The sequence below is a fragment of the Magallana gigas genome, chromosome 2 (assembly GCF_963853765.1).
Source record: "Magallana gigas chromosome 2, xbMagGiga1.1, whole genome shotgun sequence".
NCBI classification, from domain to species: domain Eukaryota; kingdom Metazoa; phylum Mollusca; class Bivalvia; order Ostreida; family Ostreidae; genus Magallana; species Magallana gigas.
In genome coordinates, this window is record NC_088854.1 from 56349463 (window position 1) to 56362884 (window position 13422).

A 13422-nucleotide genomic window follows, 5' to 3' on the forward strand; every position below is an offset into this window, starting at 1 on the left:
GCAACGCACTTGGCAACGGGTAACATTAAAAAATGTTACATGCGCGAAAATTATGCGCGTACGGTTCGCTGTAGAATTCACGTTATTCCTATATAAAAGCAGTAAAATTTTCTTAAAAATTTTAAAAAAGACATTCAGTATAACAAAATAAATAGTGCCTGTTTGGGAGGATAACAGTTGAAATTGACACCCCTCGAAAACCATTGTCAACCTCCGCTTCGCGTCGGTTGACAATGGTTTTCTCGGGGTGTCAATTTCAACTGTTACCCTCCCAAACAGGCACTATTCATATAATATCATAATTAAGTTAATTAACTAAACAATACATTTGAAAGCATATGTACTCATACTTGAACGTCGTCTTACTCGATGGCTTGTCAGTTCAAAACTGTATGAACTATAATCGATTTTTTTTTTAAAAAGAGCAGAAAATACATTTTAGATGTTATCATAAATCTGTGTTTTTGTTAGCGATACTGCTTATTTTTTTATTTTCCACATGTTTACTCATGGAAGTGAACACCGGATGCTGACGGGGAGTACTTTTTTCGATAAAAAGATCGTTAGGGTTTTTTTCATATAAGAAATAAATGTAAATTACGGTGCGTTGTTAGAAATTCCTTAAATAAGCAATTTTAAAAGATTTATTTGAGATAATTACAGTATTTATATTATAAATGGGGAAAATGCCTTTAATTGGGCATCACAAGTTTTCAAAAAAAAATAAATTCATATGTCCCAGAGAAAGGGGGGGGGGGTTCCGACCCCCGGAACCCCCCCCCCCCCCTCTGGATCCTCCAATGTGATAGGAAACAAGTATAGTTATATATATTTTATAAGTGCATTTTTTAAAAATAATAATTAATGCATATACATGTAATTGAAATTTTTGTGTGCTCCCTCAGATAAAACGTTGCTAAAACTTTTGATTAATTGTCTTTTTATTTTTACTTATGGATGTAACCCTATTATGTAGTATTGAACAACCGTTACATCGTGATCATTTAATACCCCCCCCCCCCTTTCTAATTTCTAAAATATTAGAGTTATCACCCTTTTGTGGGAACTCTTCATATAGAAGACAGAGAAGGTATACATTGTAAACAGAAAAAGCATGTGTTTGATGTAATAACAGTCTTGCTCTATCATTCAATGTGAAATGTCTGCGGAAGATTCACTACAGCTCAATTTCTTTGTTGGAGATGAAAAAACCACTAAACGAAAGCAATCATACAGCAAGAAAAGGGTAAGTTTCTTTATTCAAAGACGAACAGTACACTGAAAAAGTTTCAACTAAATTCAACTGTTAAATCCATATTTTAGACCAGATCATCAACTGATATTACTTTATAGTTATCCAATCAACCGCACAGTTAAACGTTAATCTACCTGCTATTTTTCTTTACGTACTATTTACTTTTTTCTTTGGCATTTTCTGATAATGATTATAATACAGAATTATGTTGATCCATTCAGATCAAAATCAGATTCTTTGACTCGCACTCAATCACTTCACCATATTCACATAATCACATTGTGACGTGATTGTAGCACCATGGAGTGGCTGGTGACCAGCGCAGAATTCTGTTAATCCATATATCTGATCACATTATAATTATCTAATCCTTCAGTAAACCATTCTTGGTATAAAGTACAAGTTTAAAGTTTATTAATGGTTATCCCAATATTTCACATAGTATGTCCAAACATTATAATAATTATCCATATTTGAACTTCTGTTTGATAATAATCTCCCTATATATAAATATTGACCATCACTCCTAATGGGTGATGGGGTTTAAACAAAAGGTCATCACTCTTTCGTAGTGAACAGGTATATACAAACAGTTCTAAAAATAGCATGGTTGTAGGGAGTGATTGAAGTAAAAGAAATATGTTATGTAATAAGCGATTAACATGAAAATATTTAAATGACATCTGGCTTTAAAACTATGTTACATGATTTCTTGTGTAGTGATCAAGGGATCCAATTTCAATCAGATTTGTGTAAAAATATTATTTAAAGATTTGCTGAATTATAAATGCTAAAACTCCTTTCTCCAAGTGGCACTACAACATAAAACTGAACCCTCTGATGTGATCTACTTTTGGTAGAATCCTACTCACCTTTAATTTTTTTTCCCACAGGGAACACGAATCAAACAGAGAAAGCAAGAGAAGACCGCGTCTAGATTAGAAAAAGATAAGTCTAAAAACTCTCAAAGTGAAAAATCTTCACAGATTACTGAGGAAGAAAAATCTAGTGAGTCTTACAGAAAGAAAATAAGAGATGATTCTCCCTCTAAAAGCAGCGCTGGGGTTTCGCCCCATTTGAAAAGGAAACAGACTGAAGACTCAACCGAGGTGCCACATAAGAAGGAAAGACATGAAAACAAAGTGTTCATTTCTTCTTTATTTAGGTTCAACCCTGAAATTCCATCTGTTGAAAGGTGTGCTTTTACTTCAGTTTGTTAGGTTGTCATTTTTATTTTTTGTTTAATAATATAAATAGGTTGAATGAATATATTTGTTCTTGGCAATAATCATAATGTTTAAATTACTCATAAGGCGTAAAATACTTTGTCATTTTGTTTTGTCATTTTTTTAACAAAAAAATGTCTTTATTGTTATCTTGCAGTACGGTAAACTTTCTTTGTAAGGCCTGAGATCAGTTGGAAATATATGGAATTCTTATGCTTAATATGAGCTTCTTTTAAGGAGTGTTATTTTTGTTTATTCAAGGTTTTTTAATTTTAGGTCTGTTGTGTCAAAGAAAACAGAAGAAATGTTTTCATCAAAAGATTTTAAAGACTTAGATCTACATCCTTTTATGGTATAAAGTAACCAGTGAATCAATAAATTCCTTGTTTCTTCTTTCTCACATGACTCTCTCAACATATGTTGATTGTTGTTTATAAAAATAAATAATTCTTAAAATTTTTAAATAAAAGTTATCTATTAAACAAAAATGAGTACCAGTATTATAAAACCATTATATTTAACGGTGGTGTATACAATTTTAGCAGAAATCTATTTTGAAAAAGTTACTCAATAATATAGTTTTAATTTAGTGCATTTCTGTATATTTGCTCTTATGTGCAATGTTGAATTATGTAGAAATTACATAGAAACTGTCTACAACCAGAATAGAATTGTTTGGGTAAACAAGTTAAGGAGTTTCACATCTGTGTATATGTTTTCAGACTACAAATCTGGAGGAGAGGTTCCAGATAACACAGATGACAACGGTTCAGCAGCGAGCAATCCCACATCTTATGAGTGGTCGTGATGTCATGGTCAAGTCACAAACTGGCTCAGGTTCGTCATTTACTTACATGTACATAACTGTAGAGACTTCTGGGCTCTGTAAAAGAGTGCATACATACACTGTAGTATTAGAGGAGAAAAGGAGAAAAGGACAATGAATGGATGAATGAAGAATCAAGTTTTAGACTAGCATGATCTGCTTATTTAAATACTAGCTTGCTTAATTAATGAGCAACCCACTTTATATCATTCTTCCCTCCATAAACAAGTAAAAAATATCCGTTTTCTTTATTGTTTACTAGTGCCAGTATTTGTATCTAATCAAAAACAAAGATTTTTTGAAGGCATATTTTTTCATTCTATGAAGTCATTATGAGACATTAAAGTACTTAGGATTCGTACTCTTTCACAAATAAACCATTATGATAAAGTTACTCCTCTATTTTCACCTGAGCAGGTAAGACTCTTACCTTTGCTGTACCAATAGTTCAGCATCTACAGAGCCTCACACCAAAGATATCCAGAATGGACGGTGTTTTAGCACTTATCATTGTTCCAACAAGGGAGGTAAGTCTAAAATCAAGATACTTCTCAAGATATATTTCTTTAAAGATGAGAAAGATTTTCACTGATATCTCATTTCTGTTCAATTTCAGTTAGTCATTCAGTGTTTTGAAACATTCAAGAGACTGGTAAATGTGAGTAAAATGTCCTTCACAAAAAAATGTTAAACAGCAAGACATATCATGATACACATGAAAGTGAAATCATATTACCTGTACTATTTATCATTTCAGTTTTGCTTTTAGACATATTATTTTCGAATATTCATTTCAGCCTTTCCAGTGGGTGGTGCCAGGCTGCTTGATGGGAGGTGAAAAACGTAAATCAGAAAAAGCCCGACTCAGGAAAGGGATGAACATTCTGGTGTGTACACCTGGGCGACTGTTGGACCATATCAGGAACACAAATAGTCTTAGTCTGAGCAAGGTCAAATGGCTGGTGTTGGATGAAGCAGACAGGTAAGTTTACTATATACTGTAGAATCATTTTTATTCGTGGGGGTCAATGTTAGTGGGTAGCCAAATTTTTCCTGGTTTGTGGGGACGTAATTTCATTGATAGTGTATTCCGGATAATTTTAATAAATATTAAACTAATGCTTGTATAAATGTTCATGGGGATGTAAATTCGTGGGCAAGGGTAACCCACAAAAGCCACGTACATTAGTCCCCCAGAAACAATGATGATTTTACAGTAGATATGAGTGAGAGAGAGAGAGAGAGTATTGACACGTATATTGAAATTTATGTTCACTTTAGGTTGTTAGATCTTGGATATGAGAAGGACGTTGGAGAAATCATCAATGCCCTAGACACTGAAAGTCACAGACAAACCGTGCTTCTCTCTGCTACATTGTCGGAAGGTAAATTCCATAACTGAATGAGACATATATATATATAACAACTTCTATTAAGATTGCATTATCTATAACATAATCTAATGAAAAGAAAAGTTTATGATTGTATTTCATCAGTTACCTGTTCATTGCTTTTACATGGACAGGTGTAGAGAGGTTGGCAGGTATGTCTCTGACAGATCCACTTAGAATTGATGTGTCCAATGCAGAGGAAGAAAATTCACAAAGTAACTCTGAATCCAGCAAAACACAGAAGAATGAGAACTTTGTGGTTCCGGAGAAACTGCGACAGAGTTTTGTGATCACTCCATGTAAGCTAAGGCTGGTGACCCTGACTGCATTCATCCTCCTGAAAATGAAGGTAGGCTTCATACCTACACACATTACATGTAAATCAGGGCAAATGGACAAACTATCACTTTGAACAAATTTCTTAAAAAATATACCATTTTGAACAATTATCCTTTTCAGGGTGCGTGTATAACATACTGTATTACATGGTATATCATTTGTTTATGAAAAAATTACAAATAATGAAAAAGTGATAAATTCTAAGTGATATTAAAGTAACATTTCTTAGAACTCGCTAGTTAATCATATTCTCCCAGGTGTGAAAACTTAAGATGCCAGCAATACTGTATAGATGGTTATTTTTGCCCCATGTTATTTTTGCCCTTTTTCACTTGAACACAGTTTTGCCCCATCTTGAATTTGCCAGAACAAGTTCTAAATAAAGAAAGATGGTTTGAGACATAAGAATTCTCCCAGTTTTAAATTCGTACACTGACAATAAGGGCAAAGTTGCAAAAATAAAACGGGGGTGAATATTTCCCTGTATACAGTAACAGCTGAGAGATATGATTATCAGATGAAGCATTTTGACTTTAAGATGATGACAAGTCCAGGGAAAATGGTGGTGTTTTTGTCCACTCAAGACTCAGTGGAGTTCCACTACAAGTTGATGAAGCACTTCTTTGGTGGAGAGGAGGTAGAGGACAATCCTAACCTAGCCGAGGAGGGAGACGTCGACTTCTTCAAACTGCACGGAGAGATGCCTCAGAAGGTACATATCGGTACCTCTTTAGATAGTGTATGAAACCCTATAGAGCTGCACAGAGGCAAATAAGAAGATGTTATAACTTCTCTTAAAAGGGACATGGTTGGATTTATGAATTGATTAGGAACATTGAAAAGATGGTATGAATTTAGAAAGAGTTGCATAAGGACATGTTGTGGATGTACAATTATACACTTTTGGAGAGCTCCATGCATATGCATGGATACACCAGAATCCACAGAATACATGTACAGTCAAACACGCTTATAATGAATTGACGCATACAGCAAAATGATTTTCATTCCTTGCGACTATATAACACGTTGTAAACTTGGACGACTATAACTAATTTCAGTTATAACAAAGCAAAATCACCCGTCCTTGGCACTTTGTTATAACCATGTTTTACTGTACCAAGAATTCAGTGCAAACCATAGAATGCAGGGATTCCTTATGGACTATTATTAGACAACCAGAACAGGAAACTCAGCATAAAGGAAAAAAGTAAAAAATAAAAAACTGTCATGATATCTGTCAAACATCATTAGGATAATGAATATTACAATGTAGAGATTTTTCAACAGAAGACATGAACCTATGGTGAACATCATGTGGGATATCATCACAAAATGTAAAGAGTATTCCTTTGTGTAAATGTGAAGCCTTCATTTCAAAATTTAATTTTTTTTTTGCAGGAAAGAACCAAGGTATACCAAGAGTTTAGTTCTGCCAAGACTGGAGTCCTGTTCTGTACAGTATGTATTGTATATCTACTATTTGTCTATATGTATTACAGAAACACTTATTGCCTCTGCTGGGGTTTAGAACCTGGGTCCTCTGGCACGCCAGTCCAGCACTCTACCGATCGAGCTAAAGGGTTAACCCACTAGCGAGAGCTAGTAGGAATGCCATATACTTGACTCTACCAAATACCGTATATACCAGTCATTATTCAGAATTACCCAATGGAAAATTAATGTGGAAGGATTAATTGTTGCAAATGAGGAGTTCATTTTAAAATTATTTTAGAAGTGCTTTAGGAACCCGCATGCATGAGATAAAATTTAAAACCAAGAATAGATGAAGAAAATTAAATAAAGGTGGTCCATGTGAATCAAGTTCAATGATTTGTTCTTTAACAATACAATGTATTGATTTTTGTTGTGCAGAATGTAGCCTCTCGGGGTCTGGATTTACCGGATGTGAGGTGGATTGTTCAGTATACCACCCCTGGGGCGGTACAAGACTATGTCCACAGAGTGGGGCGGACCGCCAGGGTAGGGAAACAAGGCCACGCTCTTCTTTTCATTATGCCAGCTGAAGTAGAGTACCTGAAATCCCTCTCAGGTCATGGAATAAGGTACTTGTACTGTGAATTTTTGTTTAGAAACTTGTATAGGTACAAGAATATTTTATCTTCAAAGATTGAACCAATTTGTGCTGATTTTAGATTCTTTACCATAAATGTTGTGAACCCTTACATGTAAATATGAAGTGCCATTTTAGTGATTATGTTAATCTAATGTTCCTGAAAAAAATTATCGATAATTTTACAGTATGGAAGAAATCAACATGGCCGACATATTGAAGACATTAATAATAGCAGTTCAAGACATGGTATCGGATTCAGACAGAAAGGTAACTATGCCCTTCTTATGAAATCATGAACGGAAATAGGAAAACTTTTCTTTATGTTAAATATATAAATGTGGTTGAAATTTGTTTAGAAAAGTTATTAAGATTTATTATACTTGAGAATTTTCCTATCATGCTTATGAACTGGTATCTATAATGGGTAGATTGACCATCTTATTTTAATGTTATCTATAATGGGTAGATTGACCATCTTATTTTAATGTTATCTATAATGGGTAGATTGACCATCTTATTTTAATGTTATCTATAATGGGTAGATTGACCATCTTATTTTAATGTTATCTATAATGGGTAGATTGACCATCTTATTTTAATGTATCAAAGGGGTTAACCAAAAAATTCTGGAAAATGAGTTAAAATGTAATTATTGAGTGGTGAGACAAGCTATCTAGTATTTTTATCTTATCAAGCACAACTTTTTATTATTACAGAATTTAAACAGTTAGATAAATATTCAACATTTTCAGAGGATGCCACCAAAAACGTACGAGGAATGTGCCACATATATTCAAAACTGCTTTGAGAATTTTGTGGTAGAAGACAAAGAAATGTCAGAAATGGCTAAAAAAGGTACATAATTGGTATATAAAAATAATTTTATTATTTCAGTTTTTCATCTGAAAGTTAAAAAGAATTTGTCCTTTATCTACTAATTAAAACTTTGAAACTCCATAACAATCAAATAAAACATCTACACATCAGACACAAACTTTTCATTTTCATAATTTTTTTTGAAACTTCTTATTTGCTTTATAGTGTATATCAGTTGTGGAAACATATTCTCTGATTAAAAAATTACAAGCTTCTATACACTCAATTCATTTCCACAGCCTTCCAGTCCTTTGTGAGAGCCTATGCAACATACCCCTCTGATCTGAAGACAATTTTCCATGTCAGAAACCTCCATCTGGGCCATCTAGCCAAAAGCTTTGGCTTGCGGGAGGCACCCAGCAACATAAACGATAAAAGAGGAAAACCTAAAACATTCAGCAAGAAAAAACAGTCTAGACAAGACAGGTTTGTGGTTTTATATCGGTTTATTTTTTCGCAACAAACATCGAAACATTGTAAAGCTATACATTGTAAATGATGGTCAACATAAAATTAACTTGATCAGTATTTTGTAACTTAATATATCCAATATTGCTGGACAGCTCCCATGAGCTGTTTTGTAAAACAAATAAAACAAAATATATGGAATAAAAAAAATACAACAATAAAAAAAAAAAGCTCCTTGATTTGTACAGGTTTGATCTCAGGAATATGATGTTATGACTTGTAATGACAGTTGAAGAATGTAATGAAAAATGTTACTTCATGTTACAACAGGGTAAAATGTAAATGATTTATGAAGGTGCTACAATGTATTTTAATCATTTATTATAATAAGAGGTTTAATTTTGAGCTGTGTATGTATGTAATACTTTTTTGGTCCTACATATTATCTTTATCAATATCTTCCTTGTGTATGTTTCAGGTTTGGTTCTGAAAAAAGTGGTTTCAAAACACCTTCCTTCTCCTCACAAGCAATTTCTGAATTCTCGAGCGGTCTATCCAGTGGAAGACTCCCAAAGAAAAAACATTAAAACTGTGAATGAATAAAAATATTACAAAAGAAAACAATGGTGTTTTTTTTTTTAAAAATATACAAATGTAACAAAAGATTAATAAAAAATAAAATAAAAGAAAATGTCTGCATCACATTGAATTTAAATGAGTTTATAATTGCATCTACCTATGTGCTCTCAAATAAATATCCAAACTTTCACTAAGAGAAGTTCTCTTCAATGACGTGTTTGTTTCTTTTGATGTTAATAATCATCATTCCCAGAAAATTAAATAGCACACTTCTATAAATACACTTTTCTGTATTCTTCAATGGCCAACTGACAGACAGGACAACATTTTCTTTCTCTCATCACACTCGCCACACATTGAGTACAAAACTGTAAATGTCCACATGGAAAAACTGCTGTATTTCTTGGCGAGTCAAAGCAGACCACACACATGGAGTCCTCAATGCTGTCACTTCTCCTCCTCCGTCTCCTTCTAAAAATAGTTGAACTATTTCTAGATTGATTCTGACTACCATGTACTTCATCCAACTCTTCATCTGAACTACAGCTACTTCCATAAGATTCTGTGTCGGAACTATCACGTCCTTCATTCCCTTTGATTTGAATATATTTGACAGCTTTCCTGGTTGTTTCTGGAAGTCGCACTATTAGGCGTTCTCCGTGGAACACTGCAGTACCAGTCGGTTCTCTGTTAAGTAAACCTTGGCCAGTTTGTCTGTGCTCTAATTCACGAACTGTATTTCTATCATTGTCCTCCGTCGCCATGTTAATTTCCGCCTCCTCAATGCTATTCTCTTCGTTTTCATTCTCCTGATTTTCATATTCCATTCTTCTATTAACTTCTCTGATCATATTTCTGTTGTTGTCATCAACTTCATTTGAAGTTACACTTGCAAAAAGCCTTTCAGTCCACAAACAGAAAATGCACAAACAAAACACCCAGCTAATTGCAGTAAGGAAAACATTGCCTGTGCCAAATATTCCTTTCAAAACTTGCCGTCCAACCCAGATTAAAAATGATATAACTATAGTCACAATTTTCCAAACGTACGGAAAAATTGAGAATACCACAGAAACAAGTTGATTTAACAATTCAAAGAGAAAGCCAATAGTTATGTATAAAATATGTCCACATATCCTCAACAACGAAAAGACGAAGTCGACAAAGAAATGTTCATACCCAGTAAATATTGTATATCCAAGAGTTGATGTCATAAAAAATGCCAAGGACACAGTTCCTACGAAAAACAGTAGGAATAGCATCCTGCTTCAATTAAAATGCAGTTCTACTTTCACTTTACCAACCGACCCAAGCACCTGCATTACTAAATCGCATGAAACGAAAAAGAAAGAGTCTTTCTTATGTTGCATATGCTTATTTTCTATGATTTAAGAAAAACTCATTTTTTATAAAAACATTATTTTTATCTCAAAATACACGAGGTTTGCCGTTAAACGATGACCCAATATACTTTGCTCCGTTCTTTCTTCGTTTCGTAAAAAATCAAGAATTAAGAATGTTTGAGGCAGAAGATAAACAACAAGTTGAACAACTTGAAGACTTTGTTTGTTAAAACGTGCAGCATTAACAAATATTTAACTTTCGGACGTAGGCGTAAATATGGAAGATTTTGTTTATTCTACGTATTCAATTGTTTGCTATGCATTGAAAAATGTACAACACTACACCTTAAAGCTCATCAAGATAAATTATGATGTGATATCTGCTGCGTTGTATATCCTGTCGGAAGTTACACGATTTATCATAAATTTCATTTCTGTTACTTTCAATGTCGTCGTAAGCGTGCTTGAAGCGTTCACAGACTTTTTAGCAGAGTCTTTCAACTTTCTAAGAGCGTTTCTACAGTTACTATGGAAATTTGTAATGCTTCTATTGAGTATTCTTGACCTTGTGTTGAAAGGATTAGAACAGGTGATATATTTCATTTGGAGTGGAGGAAAATGGACAGCAGGAGCCTTCTCAGCATCTTTGGAAAATATTCAAGTGCTATCTGTGTCGATTTATGAATATTTGCGTGTATTTTTCACCTTTCTGTTTGAGAATATTTCAAATGGGCTAGTCGTTTGTGGAACGTATTCACTGAAGTTTGTTGTTGGTGCTTTCAATTGGTTCACATGGTTACTTTTCGGTACAGCCTCACTAGTCGATGGTGCTATGATATACTTTGCAGATTCTGTGAAGTTTCTTGTTGATTCTGTGTACTATGCATTGACAGATATTATTCCGAACACTCGATTAGAGACCTACATGGGTATATTGATGATTGTGTTGTTTTACGGGACCTTTGTTCATGTTGTGACTAGACTGTACAGTCGGGGTTACACATTCCCTTACCCTAGAACTGTAAATCAATATAATGTTCCCTATCATGGATTTGGAAACGAGTTTTCAGATGATGAGTTTGGCATGAGTGCAGATGAAGAAAACTATGAAGGCAGCGATACCGACTCTGACAATGCATCATTGGAGGAAGAGGAGCAAGATTTTTCAGACGATGATGAATTTTCTGATGAGGCATCAGAGTTGTCTGTTGATGATGAAAGTGACAGTGAAGAAGAAAACTCATCGAATGACAGTGATGAATCCTTGGAGCCAATAGATATTCAGCTTCCAGCTGAACCCCAGTACAATCTCAGGAGGTCCACCACCCCAAACAGGCAGAAGAAATCAGCAAAAGACATTGAAATGGAGATAGAAAGAGAGCGAGAAAAGCAGATGTGTGTTGTTTGTCAAGACAATAAAAAATCGGTGCTTATCCTGCCATGTAGACACATGTGCTTGTGTGTTGAGTGTGGGAACAGAATCGCCCGAGCAAGACCACTGACCAGGAGAATATGTCCTCTGTGCAGGCAGAAGATTCGGACAATTATGAATGTGTACCTGTGAGATATGGAGTCTGTCATGTTGATTTGATTTGATGTACAGCATAGATTTGAATGTGATTACAGAAAGAGCTATTAATAGTACATATGAATGAGAGATGTGTTTGTGGTAATGCTGAATGATCATTATTTATCTTGTTGCGTAATTGTGAGGAACACAATGGGGTTCTTTGAGTGATAGTTAATCATGTATATATATGTGGATATAATTATCATATACATCATAATAAGAGAAAGATCTTAATTAGATAAAGCATATGATATTTATTTTTCTCTCTGCACTAAATTAATAATTCATTCATTGTTCTTTTTTTTTACCTCATATTTTCTAGCCAAGAATGTTTATTATGTAAAATTGTGAAGAAAATTAATTACTTTATTTTACTGAGAAAAAAGAAGTACATGTACAAGTAATCCTGTAGCAAAAGATATAGATATATTCATTTAAAATTGAAAAAGTAGTGTTTATATATAGAACTTGTATAACTCATTGTTAAGCTTTGATTATTTATGATGGAAATACTTGCAGTGAATGATATTTTATTGTGATGATGAAAGATGTCAAGGTATCTGATTGTTACCAGTTGATATTATACAAAGCTAACACAAGAAAATTATACGATTCATGCAAGTTTTACTGTTCAAACACAAATAGTGGCATGAAAGTGTTTAATTAAGAATTTTTGGTTGCTTCAATTTCTTATGATTGAGAACAAGAAGTATGGACACATTGATTTATAGATGATTCAATAATGTATATTTCTTTGCTCATTACATGTAATATCAATCACCAGTTGTGTTCAGAATTTACAATTAAAACATTATACAAAAAATTAAATTTCTTTTATTTACATGTAGCTTATCTGAGCTTTTCTGATCAAAATTCATTTTTTGTGGTTTTCATCATGTTCATAGTATAGAATTACTGTACTATCTACATTTTACATTGTCTAGAAATACAAGACATATTTTAATCAAACTTGGCAGATAGCTCTTGAATAAAAGACTTTAGAATTTATATATGTTCATTAAGGGCTACACATCATTCCAAGGGGGAGATAATTAGGTACTGGTAATAAAGAATATAGAGTAGAGTGAAGTTGATATGAAAGTAAGTTGGATTTAAGAGGAACAGGATTAATCTTTTGAAATTAATGCAGTAAAAGTGACAATGATTTGGATTAATGCTAGGGCATTTCGCTGTATGGGTCACAGTAAGATATTGTTTTTCAAGTGAGCTATGTTGTCCATCACCATAATTTTAACTATAGAAAACCTATTTTATCAGGAAATGGTTATTTGATTTTGACAAGTGTTGAACACATATGTGTTAGGCCAATAACAAAAATGCTGCTGGTTCAAGTCTAGCTCAGGTCACCTGATGCTGTGTGTTGTTGGGCACTGTATCTGCATTTTTTAATTCCACCCAATGGGTGCTGGCTTATGCTAGCTGGGAGTTGACTGACGTGTGCCATCCAGAAGGAGTTATTGACCAACATACTCTTAGCCTTTACGAGAGTGGATATAAGTGCTGGCCATAAG

General features: G+C 33.8%; 3 protein-coding genes across 4 annotated transcripts; 2 read left to right on the top strand and 1 right to left on the bottom strand.

The window, feature by feature from the left end:
* Positions 1-1077: 1077 nt before the first annotated feature.
* LOC105327672 (ATP-dependent DNA helicase DDX31) lies at positions 1078-9035 on the top strand. Of its 2 annotated transcripts, XM_011428270.4 has the most exons (16): positions 1079-1246; positions 2149-2450; positions 2758-2833; positions 3204-3318; positions 3725-3834; positions 3924-3965; positions 4105-4289; positions 4589-4692; positions 4833-5047; positions 5576-5749; positions 6439-6498; positions 6913-7103; positions 7300-7381; positions 7867-7969; positions 8230-8416; positions 8877-9035. In XM_011428270.4, the coding sequence occupies exons 1-16, from the start codon at positions 1160-1162 to the stop codon at positions 8983-8985; spliced, it is 2142 nt and encodes a 713-aa protein (XP_011426572.3). In that variant the 5' UTR covers positions 1079-1159; the 3' UTR covers positions 8986-9035. The 2 variants fall into 2 exon arrangements, with proteins under 2 accessions (XP_019922565.3, XP_011426572.3); XM_020067006.3 differs by lacking the exons at positions 8230-8416; positions 8877-9035 and having other exon boundaries at positions 1078-1246; positions 7831-7967.
* Positions 9036-9249: 214 nt separating this feature from the next.
* LOC105327670 (E3 ubiquitin-protein ligase NEURL1B) lies at positions 9250-9804 on the bottom strand. Its single transcript, XM_034444757.2, has one exon. The coding sequence runs from the start codon at positions 9802-9804 to the stop codon at positions 9250-9252; it is 555 nt and encodes a 184-aa protein (XP_034300648.2).
* Positions 9805-10469: 665 nt separating this feature from the next.
* Positions 10470-12712, top strand: LOC109618691 (uncharacterized). Its single transcript, XM_066077353.1, has one exon. It carries the CDS (start codon positions 10598-10600, stop codon positions 11882-11884), a length of 1287 nt encoding a protein of 428 aa, XP_065933425.1. The 5' UTR covers positions 10470-10597; the 3' UTR covers positions 11885-12712.
* Positions 12713-13422: the final 710 nt, after the last annotated feature.